General features: G+C 51.1%; 1 protein-coding gene across 1 annotated transcript in view; it reads left to right on the plus strand.

Annotated features, from left to right (window-relative positions):
• The first annotated feature begins 5,552 nt into the window (after positions 1-5,552).
• The window catches only part of ANO8 (anoctamin 8), a 53,249-nt gene continuing 45,066 nt past the window's right edge, over positions 5,553-13,735 (plus strand). Inside the window, exon 1 of the mRNA XM_084826228.1 lies at positions 5,553-5,655. Coding sequence (XP_084682354.1) covers positions 5,553-5,655 — 103 coding nt within the window. The remainder of the gene's footprint in view (positions 5,656-13,735) is intronic.

A 13,735-nucleotide genomic window follows, 5' to 3' on the forward strand; every position in this document is an offset into this window, starting at 1 on the left:
CCATCATCCCTAGCTAGCACGCCCAATGGTCAGGGTGATGGGACTTGTAGTCCACCAGCATCCGGAGGGCCACTCCTGTTTTGAAGCAGCCTTTCCCAGCCTGGTGCCCTCCAGAGGGGCTGGACTGCCACTCCCATAATTCCCAGCGGCTGGCTGGGAATCATGGGGGTTGTAGTCCAACCCCTCTGGAGAGAGCACCTGGTCAGGGAAAGCAGCTGTCTTGTCTGAAGTGCTTCACGCAACTCTTGGTGCTATTAAGAAAGGCCTTTGACCAGCTTCAGTGACTGCCCGCTTGTTGCTGGTTTTGTTTTTATGATGTATTTACTCATTACATTTATATCCTGCCTTTCTCCCAAGGGGCGTATACCTGATTCTCCCTCTGTTTTTGCCTCAACAACCCTGTAAGGTCGGTAAGGCTGAGACACACACACACACTGAGCTTGAGTGGGGATTTTGAACCCAGACCTGTCCCCGGTCCTGCTCCAACATTTCACTTGCTCTCTTGTTTTATCTGCTTTCGTTTTAATTGATTTGTGGTTTTCTTTTGCCATTGTTTTGATGTTATATCATGTTGCTACCTTAACTGTGAGTGCCTGGTGTGGTTAATTAATAGGTTAATTAATAGGTTAATAGGTTAATTAATAGGTTAATTAATAGGTTAGTTAGTTAATAAACTCCATAAATCATGTGTTAAGGGCATAATCCTATGCATGTTTAGACAGAAAAAAAGTCCTACAAGACTTGTAGGACTTCTTTTCTGTCTAAACATGCATAGGAGTGCATCATAATGGAATTAATAAATAGAAATCCAGGGATTCCTAGTAGCAGTCTTGGAAGGTGGGACAGTTTTGTTCTCCCCATATTGTAGAGAGAAGGGGACTAGTCTAATGCTGCGCAATATAAAAGGAGGAGGGTTTAAAAAGCAACAACATTCAGCCTTGCTCCTTCTGTCTCAGATTGCTCAGAGGGAGAATTGCTTCCGATTTGGGTGGCTACTAGGAGGGAGGGCCTTTTCTGCTGTGGCCCCCCAGCTGTGGAATGAACTCCCTAGTGAGGTTCACCTGGCACGTACACTGTATTCCTTCCGGCTCCAGGTGAAGACCTTTTTATTCTCCCAGCATTTTAGCATTTTAGCTTTCTAGACTTTAGCTTTGCTGTTTCAAATCTGCATTTTAAATCTCTGCATTGCTGCTAGGTTTTATTCTGGTTTTATTCTGGTTGTATTGTTATATTGTAGTCTTAATGCTTTATATTTTATATTGTTTTATCCTGTGCTTCTTGGTTTTAATTTTTGTGAACTGCCCAGAGAGCTTCCGCTATTGGGCGGTATATAAATAAATAAACCCCCCTGGGCAATTGGATTGAAGCTGTGCAAACAAAATGGGTCGTTTTTCCATGTGGCCGAGTGCCAAAGCAAAGCAGCGCACGAAATCCGGCTTTTTCTCGAGTGGAGAACCAAATGAACCCCAAACCAAACAATAAGTAACAAATTATTAGTATAATATTAGAGTTGCTAATAAAGCATCATTACTGTGGAGGGGGATGGGTCCTCTAACTCAAGGGCTTACAGTAAGTTTTGTTAGCCTTTGTGTTGCGCTTTTGAAGCGCTTCATGGGCTGTTATCTCGGAAATCCTCACAACAGCCCGGTAAGGTAGGCCGGCCTCGCAGATAGTAAGCGGAGATTGCGATAGAGCGGTTGGCGTATGAGACTGTGTTGTCTTTGGAGAATGTAAAGATTCTACCCTTGAAGGCTGCCTTAAAACCATTTAAAATGAATCAGTCTGCAATCATGTTTAGACAGAAAAAAAGTCCTACAATTCCCAGCATGCTGGGAGTAGTAGGACTTTTTTCATGCTGGCTGGGGCATGCTGGGAGCTGTAGGACTTTTTCATGCTGGCTGGGGCATGCTGGGAGTTGTAGGATGTTTTTCTGCCTAAACAAGCATAAGATTGCCTTCTAAATGTCTTGCGCTATTTGTACCCAGCAGCCCTTTCCTCTGTTTGTACCCAGCAACCCTTTCCTTTCCTCTGACTCTAGTTCTTGAGAGGCTGGTGGTGGCCACTCAGAGTACAAAGGAAAGGCACTCTGCACATGGGCAATGGAATCTCTTTTTCCAAAAATTATACAGATTGGTCCTTCCCACATCTCACGGGGCAAATTCCAGATCCGGGTTGGCAACCCACAACCCCAGATGTTTTGGTCTACAACTCCCATAATCCCCGACTGTTGGCCTTGCTGGCAAGGGCAGATGGAGTTGAAGGCCCAAACATCCAGGTCACCTACCTGGGGTCAAGATTATACAAAAAAAAAGTTTCTGGAACTGAGCCCTGCTTGGCTTGAACTCTCCTGTGCCCAGATGTTCCTCACCCATGATTTAAGACTTCCGGTTTTTTAATGCTATCCGTATTAGCAGAATGCTGCCACTGGGGGCTATCATCAGGAGGTTTGGGGTGCAGTGTCATCAATATGCGGATGACACGCAGCTCTACCTCTCATTCAAATCTTCACCAAGGTTGGCCGTAGAATCCCTGTCCAAATGTCTGGAGACGGTGAGTGGCTGGATGGGGAGGAATAAGCTGAAGCTGAACCCTGACAAGACCGAGGTACTTTTGGTGGGAGACAAGAGGAGGCTGGGGGATGTTGACCTGGTGTTGAATGGGGTACGGCTACCCTTGAAAGACCCGGTCCGCAGCCTGGGGGTCATTTTGGACTCCCAGCTGTCCATGGAGGCTCAGGTGTCAGCTGTGAGCCGGACAGCGCTGTATCAACTCCATCTGATACGGCGGCTGCGCCCCTTCCTTCCCGACCATCTGCTCCCATCGGTAGTACATGCCCTGGTCTCCTCTCGTTTGGACTACTGTAATGCGCTCTACGTGGGGTTACCCTTGAAGACGGTTCGGAAACTGCAGCTGGTACAGAACGCGGCGGCTCGCCTGATTAAAGGCAGCCGCCGGCGAGATCACATCACTCCAGTGCTGAAGGAGTTGCACTGGTTACCAGTTGTTTTCCGGGCCAAATTCAAGGTGTTGGTTTTGACCTTTAAAACCCTATATGGTTCCGGCCCAGCCTATCTTAAGGAGCGCCTCCAGCAGCACCAGACAGGCCGCTTAACAAGATCAGCCTCGGATGGCCTTCTCTCTGTCCCATCAGCCGGGACAGCTAGACTGGTGGGGACGAGGGAGAGGGCCTTCTCTGTGGTGGCCCCCACTTTGTGGAACTCCCTCTGTAGGGAACTCCGTCATGCCCCCTCTTTAATGAGCTTCCGTCGTGCATTAAAAACGTGGTTGTTCAGGCAGGCATTTGGGGTGGGCTAGGGTATTTAAAAAAAAAAAATATGGTAAAATTTTATTGTTTAAATTGTTTTATGGTGGGTTGTACATCGCCCAGAGTGGCTGGGTGACCAGTCAGATGGGCGATTAATAAATTTAATAAATAAATAAATAAATAAAATTTGTTCTTTGCAGTGAAGCGGTCTTTCACTACGCCCTGCTCCCAAGGAGACCAGCAGCTTGCAAAGGGTTGCTTGCACCCCAAAAGTGCCACCTTCCCCCCCCATATCGCAGGCACTTGATAGGTCTTCCCGAAAAATGTCTGTGAAGGAACTGAGCATCCCAGGTCAAGTTACCTTGCTGGTATTTTTACTCCAGCCTCAGGCTGCCTCTCGAAATAACAGTTTGACCTTTGGGGCCAAGAAGCAGCGCGAGGTCAAGACATGAGAGGAAAACAAGTGGAAAGGTGTAAGAGATGGGGAGCAACTGGGGGACAGACGGGGGGGCAGGAGGCCCTGGAAAGTGTGGGATCTGTCCCTCCAGTCGGCCCGTAAAATATTTCCCGGACTTCGCTGCTCCGAGCGTGAGAAGTAAGGCAACGTCTGCTAAAGCTTTATGGCGGGCCCAGGATGGGAACTCTTTCAGCCCATGGGCCGAATCCTGCTTCGGAGAATCTCTCTCCTTCCCTGTGCTGTTCGAAGTAGAACTTCAGGCTGCCAATAAATTTGGCAGTCAATTCACAGCAAAGAAAGCACTTCCTGAACATAAACGATTCGTATGACCTTCAAATAGCCATCAGCAGCAAAGACCATTAAAACAGAGGTGGGCAACTTCTGGCCAGACGTTTTGGCCTGCAACTCCCATCAGCCTTCCCCGTTGGCTGCACCGGCTAGGGCTCATGGGAGGTGCCCGCCAAAACATCTGGAAGTCTGCAAGTCGTCCCCGTTTGCATTTAAACTTTCAGTTAAAAGCCAGGGCAAACGGAGAACATTTTTGAAGGCCTTTTACAAGCAGTCTCAAATGGGGACAGGTATGTGGCTCTTGGAAGGAGGTTCACAGTGTAGGGGCCAGCACTGAGAAGGCCTGTCTCTAGTGCCTGCCAGCTTTGCTGAACTTGGCAGCAGGTCAACAAGCAAGGCCTCAGTCCTATGACAAAAATTAGCAAGGTTTGGAGGTCATTTATTTATTTTTTATTGCTCTCAGTCATCAATTAGCTGTTTTTATCTTAGCTTCATTCTGTGCCTTGGTTGGCTTTTATTTGCTTGTTTGAAACTCGTCTTACTGTAAGCCGTTTGGGTTATGTTACACAACTTTGATTTTTTTGCTGGGACCCGTCAGATCCGTCATTGGGGATCTTAGGGCAGGTGTGAAAGATGGCAGGGGAACCCTGCATTAAATGTTACATTTCAGTGGGTTAAAAAAACCTCCCCCCAAAAGAAGAAAACCTTCAAGTAGCCAATTTTTGCTTGTGAAATGATGAGGGGTAAGTTAGCAGTGCATACACTTTGCACATCTCTACTCAGAAGTCTTACTGGTTTCAGTGGGAATGTAGTGCCATAGGACCTACTTCTGAGTAGACCTGCCTAGGTTTGCAGTGTTAATGTACCACCCTCTGTCAATAGCGAGAATTCAACACGATGTACTTTCCTTCCTTTTCCTTTTCTTTCCTTTGGATTTGGAAAACCAATAAAATGGGGGGGGCACCCAATTAGGAGAACATTTTCAGGAATCCAAACCCCACCCCCAAGCTCTTGATGTGTTGCGGCTTTAATGTCGTTATCTAGTTCACAAGGAGTGGAGGGAGGGGGGAAGTCTTTGCATTTGGAAGGAGGAACAAAACCATGGAACTTTGCTGGCAGATGGCGCTGGGGAGGCGCACGCCAAGCAGACTATTAAAAGCTCCTTGCCTTTAACTTGCTGCCTCCCCCCCCACACCTCGTTTCCCCCCCCCCCTTTGTCCCTCCTTCTGCCTGTGGGCTGGCTGGCTGGCTGGCTTGGAAGCTCTTTTTGGCGCTAGATGCTTTAGGAAGACCATCGGGGGCAGGTGCTCACCTGGGCTGGGAAGGGCCCCCCACTGCGGGCACGTGCCCCGCCCAGCTCAGATGGTGCCCCGGGCACCTCGGCAGCGCTGCCAACCTGCGCACAGCCTGAGCCAGTTGCGGCTGTTGTGAGACCAGCCCCGGCTTCTTTCTTGGCTCGGCTGAGCCGCCTGGATCCCGCTGCTGCTGCACTGCAATGCTGTCTTTGTGGTCCAGCCCTCAACCTTGAGTGAAGCAGCCACGATGCCAGAGACCGGTGCTGGGCCAGGCTGCCAGGAGAGCGAACAGCACAAGCGGGGCGCGGCAGATGGAGAGACGGCTGCGCCGGCTGCGGCTGGGGTCCTGGGTAAGTCGGGGGATGCCCCAGTCTCCTGTCTCTGGGAATGTGGGGAGGCAGTGAGGGTGCAGCAACCGTGGCGGCGTTCTTGACCAAATTTTCGGCCGCCGGGGACTTTGCCGAAGTTCGGATAAGCATGTTCCTTCATTTCGGCGGGCGGTCGAATGGGAACCGACCAGTTTGGAAAGGACAGATGTTGACGCAGCGCGACGGCCGGGGAAGAAAGGCACATCTCTGTGGATGCTGGGCCGTCCTATTGTCTCGAGTCCTGGCGTGACTCCTGTTCGACACAGTCCCTGTGGAAGACGTCTGCCTGGACTTCACTTTCGCGTCGCCAGCGATGAATTTGGGGAAGGGGACCACAAAACCGTTGGGGGGGAATCTTCCAATGGTGCTCCCCCCTCCTCTGCAGTGTTGTGGATTTTTACGCACCCTCGACCCGAGAGCTCCTCCTTGTCTGTGTGTGTCTCTCTCTCTCTCAGCCTGATGTCATTCTCCTACAACACGGTGGAGTGGGGGGGGCGCTTGGCCCATTCAGAATTTTTTCTGCACCGCGTCCGTTCATGCCGAGGAGCGTCAAACTGCCGCTCATCGCAACGGCGCGTCCTGCAGTGCACTGCAGATGCCACCCGCTCCGTCTCTCAGGACAACGACAGGGTGGCATCTGCGGCAACCCGGAAAGCCCGTACTGACGGACGGACGAGGAACGTGCTTTGATCCCTGAGACCGCTGAGAGGGGGGAGCCCACCGTTCAAGGCCTCTGGTCCAGGCAGAGCAGAGGGCCTCTCGGGTCCCCCACCCTCTCCCCGAAATCTCCCTCCCCCGATCTGGCTCTTCCCTTAGCATCGTTCGTTTTCAAATCCATGTGGCTCTTTGTCTTCCGTCCCTTTCACACAGCTCATTGTTCCATGTGGGTCGTTCGGGTCAGAAAGGAGGCATTGTGAGACATGTGTGTGTGTGCACTAAGCCTAGCTGGCTGGGGGATTATGGGCGCTGTAGTCCCACACCTCTGGAGGGCACCAGGTTGGGAAAGTCTGACCTAGGGAATCGAGAGTTTTTCCAAGCCCTGAGATGTCATTTGGCTTAAAGCATCTCCTTCCCAGCTGGAAGAGCTGTGGGCATCTCAGTGAGTGTTGCCAAGATGCAATGTTCAGGGGACCGCCTCTCCGCCATCCCTCACCGGGGCCACCAAAATGCGGAGGTGTCTGGGCGAGCGGTGGCTTTTTAATTCTGCAGCAAGGGTGACCTTAGCTCGGCTTCCCCAAGGTTAGGTGCGAAAATGCTGGGGACAGTCTGGTGCAAACCTAGGTAAAAGAGGTCACTGACGGGACAGGCCTGCTTGAGCAAAGAGGCAAAACGTGTCTTGGTCCATGCCCTTCTGCGCCTTGCGTGGCGATATTCAGTGTGCTGGAGATACCCAGGAATTTGTGGCTTGCACAGGAGACTTTCTCAGTGAAGTTGTGCCCCAGAGATCAGCTCTGGATGTCTTGCTTTTTTGCCATCGATCATCCACAAATCCCCCCTTCCCCAGTCTGCATCTTGCCTTCCCCAACTCCCATCATCCCCAGCGAGTGTGGCCAATGCAATCAGAATCTCCGGTCAGCCAGAAGTGAGATAAGATGTGTTTCTGATACCCATGAGTTGCTCCTTGAGTCCACCCTAAGCATGATGAATTGCACAGGCGAGGGGTGGTTTGGGGCCTAGTATGTTTTGCAGAGAGCATATCTTTTCTTACACCAGCAAAAACCCAGCGATGACAGCTGGAGATATTCTTGAGGCGGGAGCGACAGCAGGGTCTAATCCCAGTTGCACCTGCATCCAGTCTGATCTTTACTTTTCATCCCGAAAGTTAACTGAGTATTCCTTCCGTCAGAAGCAATTCTGTTTAGCGGTTTGGAGGAGAAAGATGAGGTTTGCAAGAGCTCACTCGCCTGATCCCCCCCCCAAAAAAGCTTTGCAAGATCTGAGCTGCTAGACCTCCTTCCAATCGCAGGTTATTGACTCAGTGTGTTGATTCATACCTCAGTCCTGTGCACGCTCCTGTGGGAGCAAGTCCAGTTTGGAACCGGCTTCTGAAACATGTGGCACCTTGGACAGTATGAGAATGAAGAAGAGCGGGACTGGCGTTGCAAATTATATCGGGGCTCACAGGGAGTTGTTGTTGTTGGCGGTTGGTAGAAAAGTGGGCTTTGCAAGAGCGCACTTGCCAGATAAGCTTAGCGAGAGCTGAGCTGCTTGCGTGTGTATGCTGACAATTAGTTTAATCCGCCTCAGGTGGACTTGGTCCAGAAAGATGGCTTATAAATACTTACATTAATTAAGTGAAGTCCATTGGCATCGATCGGATAAGCTTTTCACGACTGAAACCTCGGCGACAGATCGTGTCTTTGCTCTCTACCGAGGTATTAGCTGCTAAGCCGCCAGCAGGCGCACAGTTCCACTGCAACGCCATCTTCTGCCCACACTGCAGCTGTGCCAAGGGGATTTCGGGCACCTACAAAGCCCGGCCTGTTTTCCTCTGTTGCTCTGAGAGAAGCTGCCTTTATTCCAGGCTGGCAGCCTGCGACCGGCAGAGACAGTAGCCTTTGTCGAAATCCCACTGCACCCGTTGGATGGCGGGGGGGCAACGACGCAGTTATTTGTGTCTCCCCGTTTCCTCCTTTCTCGGAATTTCCCAAGCAAGCTGGGGCTGCGATCCTGAAGTCGATTAAAGCATGTGCTGGCTGAGGACAATGGGAGTTGTAGTCCAATCCTTCTGGAGGGCAAGGCATTGGGGAAGGTGAAACAAAACCTCTCGGAACAACCGCCTTTCTGGGTCAGGCCGACTTCCAGTGCCCGGTATTCCGAAGCAGAAGACCGTGCTCCATTCTGAACGATGTCGTTTAAATGCTGCTGGGAGACGGGCTGATGTGAATTTAGCTAAAGGGAGAGGAGCACCTGCAGAGTCAGAGCAAAGTTCTGTCTAGCCCAGCATCCTGTTTCCAACAGAGGTCAGCCTTGTACCCCAAAGGGAAGCCCATGAGCAGCGGCCTTGTTCTCCTCCGGCATGTGTTCCTCAGAGGTTGACTGCCGTGGGACGGGGTGGTTGATTTCTTTGCTAGGATGGTTCCTTGCTGCAGCATGGCCTGGTTCTGACCTATGCCGGAATGAAATTCTGTGCTTGTTTGAAATCCAGCCCAAAAGTTGGGTACAGGAGTTGCTTCCTTGAGAGGAAAGGATCCACTTGCGGAAGGTCCCTTGACCCGATTTGGGGGGATCGCCTCTCCCCACCACAGCTCACCCAACTCAACAGGACCCTTTGACTCTTTGTTGAGCATTTTCAGGGGGCTGGGTTGGGCTGCCGTGGGAAGGAGGGGGAGAGGAAGTCCATTTCCGCCCCTGCAGTTGATCCAGCTTCAGTCGGGATCTAACTCCAGATATGCAAAATGGTCATCTCAAAATTGGATCACATCTGGTTGTCAGATTAAACGAACGTCCAAAAGTAAACGTCCTTTTTCCTTTGGTTAGTGCCTTTCGGTTTCAGCAGCTGAAATAACGTGGAGGAAGGTGCAAATCCAAAGAATTATTTTCTAGATCGGTTAGGTAAAAGGTAAAGGTGTCCCCGACCAGTCGTGTCGGGTGCGGTGCTCATCCCCGTTTCTAAGCCGAAGAGCCAGCACTGTCCGAAGATGCTTCCGTGGCCATGTGGCCGGCGTGACTGAACACCGAGGTGCACGGAACGCTGTTACCTTTCCCGCCGAGGCGGTGCCTATTTATCTACTTGCGATTTCTTGCTTTCGAACTGCTAGGTTGGCAGGAGCTGGGACTGAAGACGGGAGCTCACTCCGTCACGCAGCACTCGGGTCTCGAACTGCTGTCCGAGAGGTCAGTGTCTTAACCACTAAGCCACCGATCGGTTAGGAGTGATCTGCAAAACCTGTCCTAGAACGCCTTCAAGAAGATCTGTCAGTCTTTACGGTGCACATCACGAACATACGGGGGGGGGGGCAGATTTGGTGGTATCCGGTTGCTTGGGTGGCTTAAAAAAAAGACAAATTAAATTCATCGTAACCTCTTGAGCCAGGGTAGCTCAAAGTTGAACCTCCAAGTTTGGAGGCAGTCTGCCTGTAGATACCAGATCCTGTTTGGGCAAACAATAAAAGGAGGCCTGTTGCCCCGTATTTTGGAAGGATGCAAAGAATAATTTGAGCATGGTAGCATCATGCTGGTCTAAATGCAGGTCTGATCCAGCAGGTGCTCTTAGCCTGGAGGAGAGAAGACTGAGAGGAGATGCGGGAGCTGTGAAGAGAAGATTGAGGGGAGATGCGGGAGCTGTCTTTGAATATCTGAAAGGCAGAAGTTGGAGCAAATATATTCTCCGTTGCTCTAGAGGGTAGGACGAGAACCAGTGGGTGGAAATTCCAGGGAGGTGGATTTTGGCTGAACATCAGGAAAACCTCCCTAACAGGGAGGGCTGTTCAGCAGTGGAACAGAGGTGCTTTGTTCTCCTTGGCCAGAGGCTGGGCAGCCATCTGGACCTGCATTCTGAGGGGGTCAGACTGGATGACCTCCATGATCCCTTCCAATCTAGGATTCTATGTTCCTATTAAAAGGAACTCGGGTTCAAAGGAGCCATTTTGGCAGCGGCCCTCAGCTGTGATACCTTAACGGACCCTCCTAGGTTCACAGGCAGCAGATTTCTGGATTACAGATCCCGTGTGAATTGGGGGGGGTTGCTTACTGCCCCTGCTTGAGGGCCTCCTGGAAGCGTTTCTGGCTATCCCCTGTTGGAAACAGAGCACTGGGTTAGATGGACCCGTCTTGGTCTGATCTAGCAGGGAAGTGCCTGGGTTCTCCAAGGAAGGCCAAGAGAGAAAATGGCAAAAGATCCAGGTTGTATGTTATCGAGGAGTTCTCTCGAGGGGTGCATTCCATGCTGGAAAGGATTTTCTTTTCATCCGACAACCTATTTAGGGCGAGGAATCTTGCTTATCTCCTGGCAGCTGGATCTGGGAGGTGTGTCGCTCTTTGCACCTCATTGGCTTTGCACCAGGACTCACACCCATTTCCTGCCCTTTCTCGTCTGGCTGGATTTTTTGTGACGCAGGCTTCCGGTCCTCATTGCCACCTTCATCATGCTAGAGTCTAACCCAACTCCCAGCATCCCTTAGCCGAAGTCATGTAGTCCAACGCTTCCAGAGGGTCCCAGGTTGGAGAATCCTGCTCTAGGCTGCAGACATTTTGGACTTGTTTATTTATTTTCTTCGTTATGATTTTTAATCCGCCCAATAACCAGTGTTCTCTGGGCGGATTCCAGAGGGTAGGAGGCTACGATGCCATAGAAGCAGTTAAAAGAATAAAATGCAAAGCCTATATTTAAAAGAATAAGAGACAAGGCGTGACTACAGCTCCCATCATGCCTGAGTATTGGCCAGGCTAGCTGGGGCTGATGGGAGTTGTCTGAAACTTCCAGAGGCATCCCTAGAACGTTCCTGGGTGGGATTATGATGTCTGGTAGCCTGGCTGTTTTGGAGAGGGTGTCTTTGCCTTTATAATAGCCAGCCGTTCTTCCAAAGCTTTTTGCTCTCTCTGTCTCTCCCTCTCATCCTCACAACAACCCTGCGATGTAGGTTAGGCTGAAAGCAAGAGGTCACCCCCTCCAGATTTTGCAGGGATTTGAACCCAGTTCTGCCAGTCTCGCTTCACACGCTATGTGTTACACCCTGCCAGTGTGGCAGTCGGTGGGGTGTAGTGGTTAGAGAGCTTGGACCTGGGCTGGGGAGACCCGGGTTCTGTGAAGCACACCAGGTGAGGTCAGGCCAGTCCCTGACTTTTGGGCCTCGCCTACCTTGCAGGGTTGTTGTGAGGATAAAATGGAAAGGAGGGAGGCCACATAAGCCTCTTTGCAGGAGGAGAAAAGGGCAGGATGTAAATATAATAATTAAATACAGACATAAAGAAATGAGGTTCACTGGTGGTGAATGGCATTTCCATGCAGAAATGGGGTTGAGCCACCAGACTTCCCAGTTTGCAGGACTGGGAATGGGGTCTCCGCGACCCCGGAGAGCGCCCCCGCTCCAGCCGCCACACAGACCTCCCCCAGGACCCCTTGGCCTGGCTCATGCGTTCCTCCATGGCTGCCTTTCCCATCCCTGGCACCCTCCAGGTGTGTTGGACATCAACTCCAATCAGCCCCAGGTCAGGGGTTGTGGACGATGGGCATTGTAGTGCAAAACATCTGGCGACACCCACTTGGGGTAGGTTGCCCAGAGGATTTTTCAGCCCGTGTGGAAGCCAGCCCAACAGCCGGAAGGGGGGCCGGGGGAGGTTTTTTGGATGCTGGAAGTTGTTGTTGATGGGAGTTGAATTCCGACACATTTGGAGGGCACTGGTTTGGGGAAGGTGAGGTGGGTTACTCTCTGCTTCTTTTTTGGCCCTTGGTGCTGCTTTTGGAGACACAGTGACCCCGCAAGGGGTACGCAGGAGCCTGGTTTGAATCCTCCTTCCCCTGTGCCGCCAAGTTCGGGCTTTCCATAGCTTGAGAAAGCTGGGGCGGGGAGAGTGCAGAAAATGAAAGCCACTGGGGAGATCCATCACCGGAGGAGGTTGCCATGGAGACGTCTGGCTTTTAACCCCCCCCCCCAATCTTCTGAGCCACCAGAGAAGCTTTCCTACTGGTAGGTCTTCAGGTAGGGAGGTTATTGCTCTGGGCATTATGGGGAACAGGCAGAAACCCACCGCAACGTAAGGCCTGCTGGAGAGACCCCGTGGATTGTTGCAGGGGGTCTCTGTGCCCAGCAAGATGACAGAAAGATGGCAAGAATCTTTCTAAGAAGAAAGACAAGATGGCAGGTGGGAGGCTGCGTTGGAGCTACAGGCCTGCTGCAACCTTGAGCAGAAACCCAGCGAGCGCTGCAACCTTTATTCAGGCAGTGGTTCAACAGGTAAACATGGGGATTGACAGGGCTTGTTGTGTAACTTCGGTCTGGATGAGTTCCTTCTCTTTGTAGGATGACAAGGACGGTTCATCTTGATTTGGGGTGGAGGTGTTGGGGGGGTTCTATTCTGGATTTTGATCGTCTGTGTGTATGGCGCTTTGAGACTGCGTTTTGTGGTGGGAAGTGGCTCACTCACATGTGGTGATGATGTTGTTTCAGAAATTTTGTAAGCCACCACAGTTGGCCTCAGAAAGGTGGGCTAGAAATACAAGGAGTAGGAAGCAACTCAGACATTTAATAAATAATATAATAATGACAATAATAATATTTCAAATTTTGTGTAAACCACCACGGTTGGCCTCAGAAAGGCGGGATAGAAACACAGTATTGAAATAAAAAAAATTGTAACAGACGTCATTCGCTGCAGTGTTGTTTTGCTTATCGCTCTTGTGAACCCGTTTTGAGTGCCTGCAGTGTAAGTCAGGGGGGTTGTTGCTTTACAACCCCCATCAGCCCTAGCCAGCATAGCCAATGGTGAAGGCTGATGGGAGCTGAAGTCCAGCCACATCTCGAGGGCCAGCCCTCGCCCACCCCCGCTGCAAATGAACCCGACGGCTTGGGCTGCCATAATAGCGAAAGCTCCGCTGGTTGAATTTCTGCTGCTCGCATGGCTTTTAAAAGCACAGGAGTGCCGCTCGCAGGGCTCGAGGCGGAAGGCTTTGCAGCACTGTGGAGATGGAGCCAAAGTGAACCAGGGTGGATTAGCACAAGAGTGTGTAAGGGGGGGATTTTGATATTTTCTCAAAGATGGAATGGATGCACTGCTACATTTAGTCACGCACACCTGGCCACGCGTCCTCCTTTACAGAGGCCAGGCCTCTGAAGGTGTCCTCTGTCCGATGGGCTGTCCAGTCCAAATCTGGTTTAAAGATAACAAATCATAGGATGTCCAGGTGCCCTACTTTACAGAGGGGGGTCCTCTCTTTGAAGGCGTCCTCCCTTTGATGGTCTGCCCAGTCCAAGTCTGGCTTAAAGTCAAAGAACCATAAAGAAGAAGAGACAAATGGGCACCTTGGAGTTGTCTGTCCACCATTTGCAGTGCCCAGATGGCAGACTGACTAGGCACGTATGTTGTGTAGTCATTCAACTCCTCTGGGGTGAGATGTCTCGTA

This window comes from Heloderma suspectum, chromosome Z (assembly GCF_057233095.1).
Source record: "Heloderma suspectum isolate Gila_16-S chromosome Z, 16-S_ref, whole genome shotgun sequence".
Classification (NCBI taxonomy): domain Eukaryota; kingdom Metazoa; phylum Chordata; class Lepidosauria; order Squamata; family Helodermatidae; genus Heloderma; species Heloderma suspectum.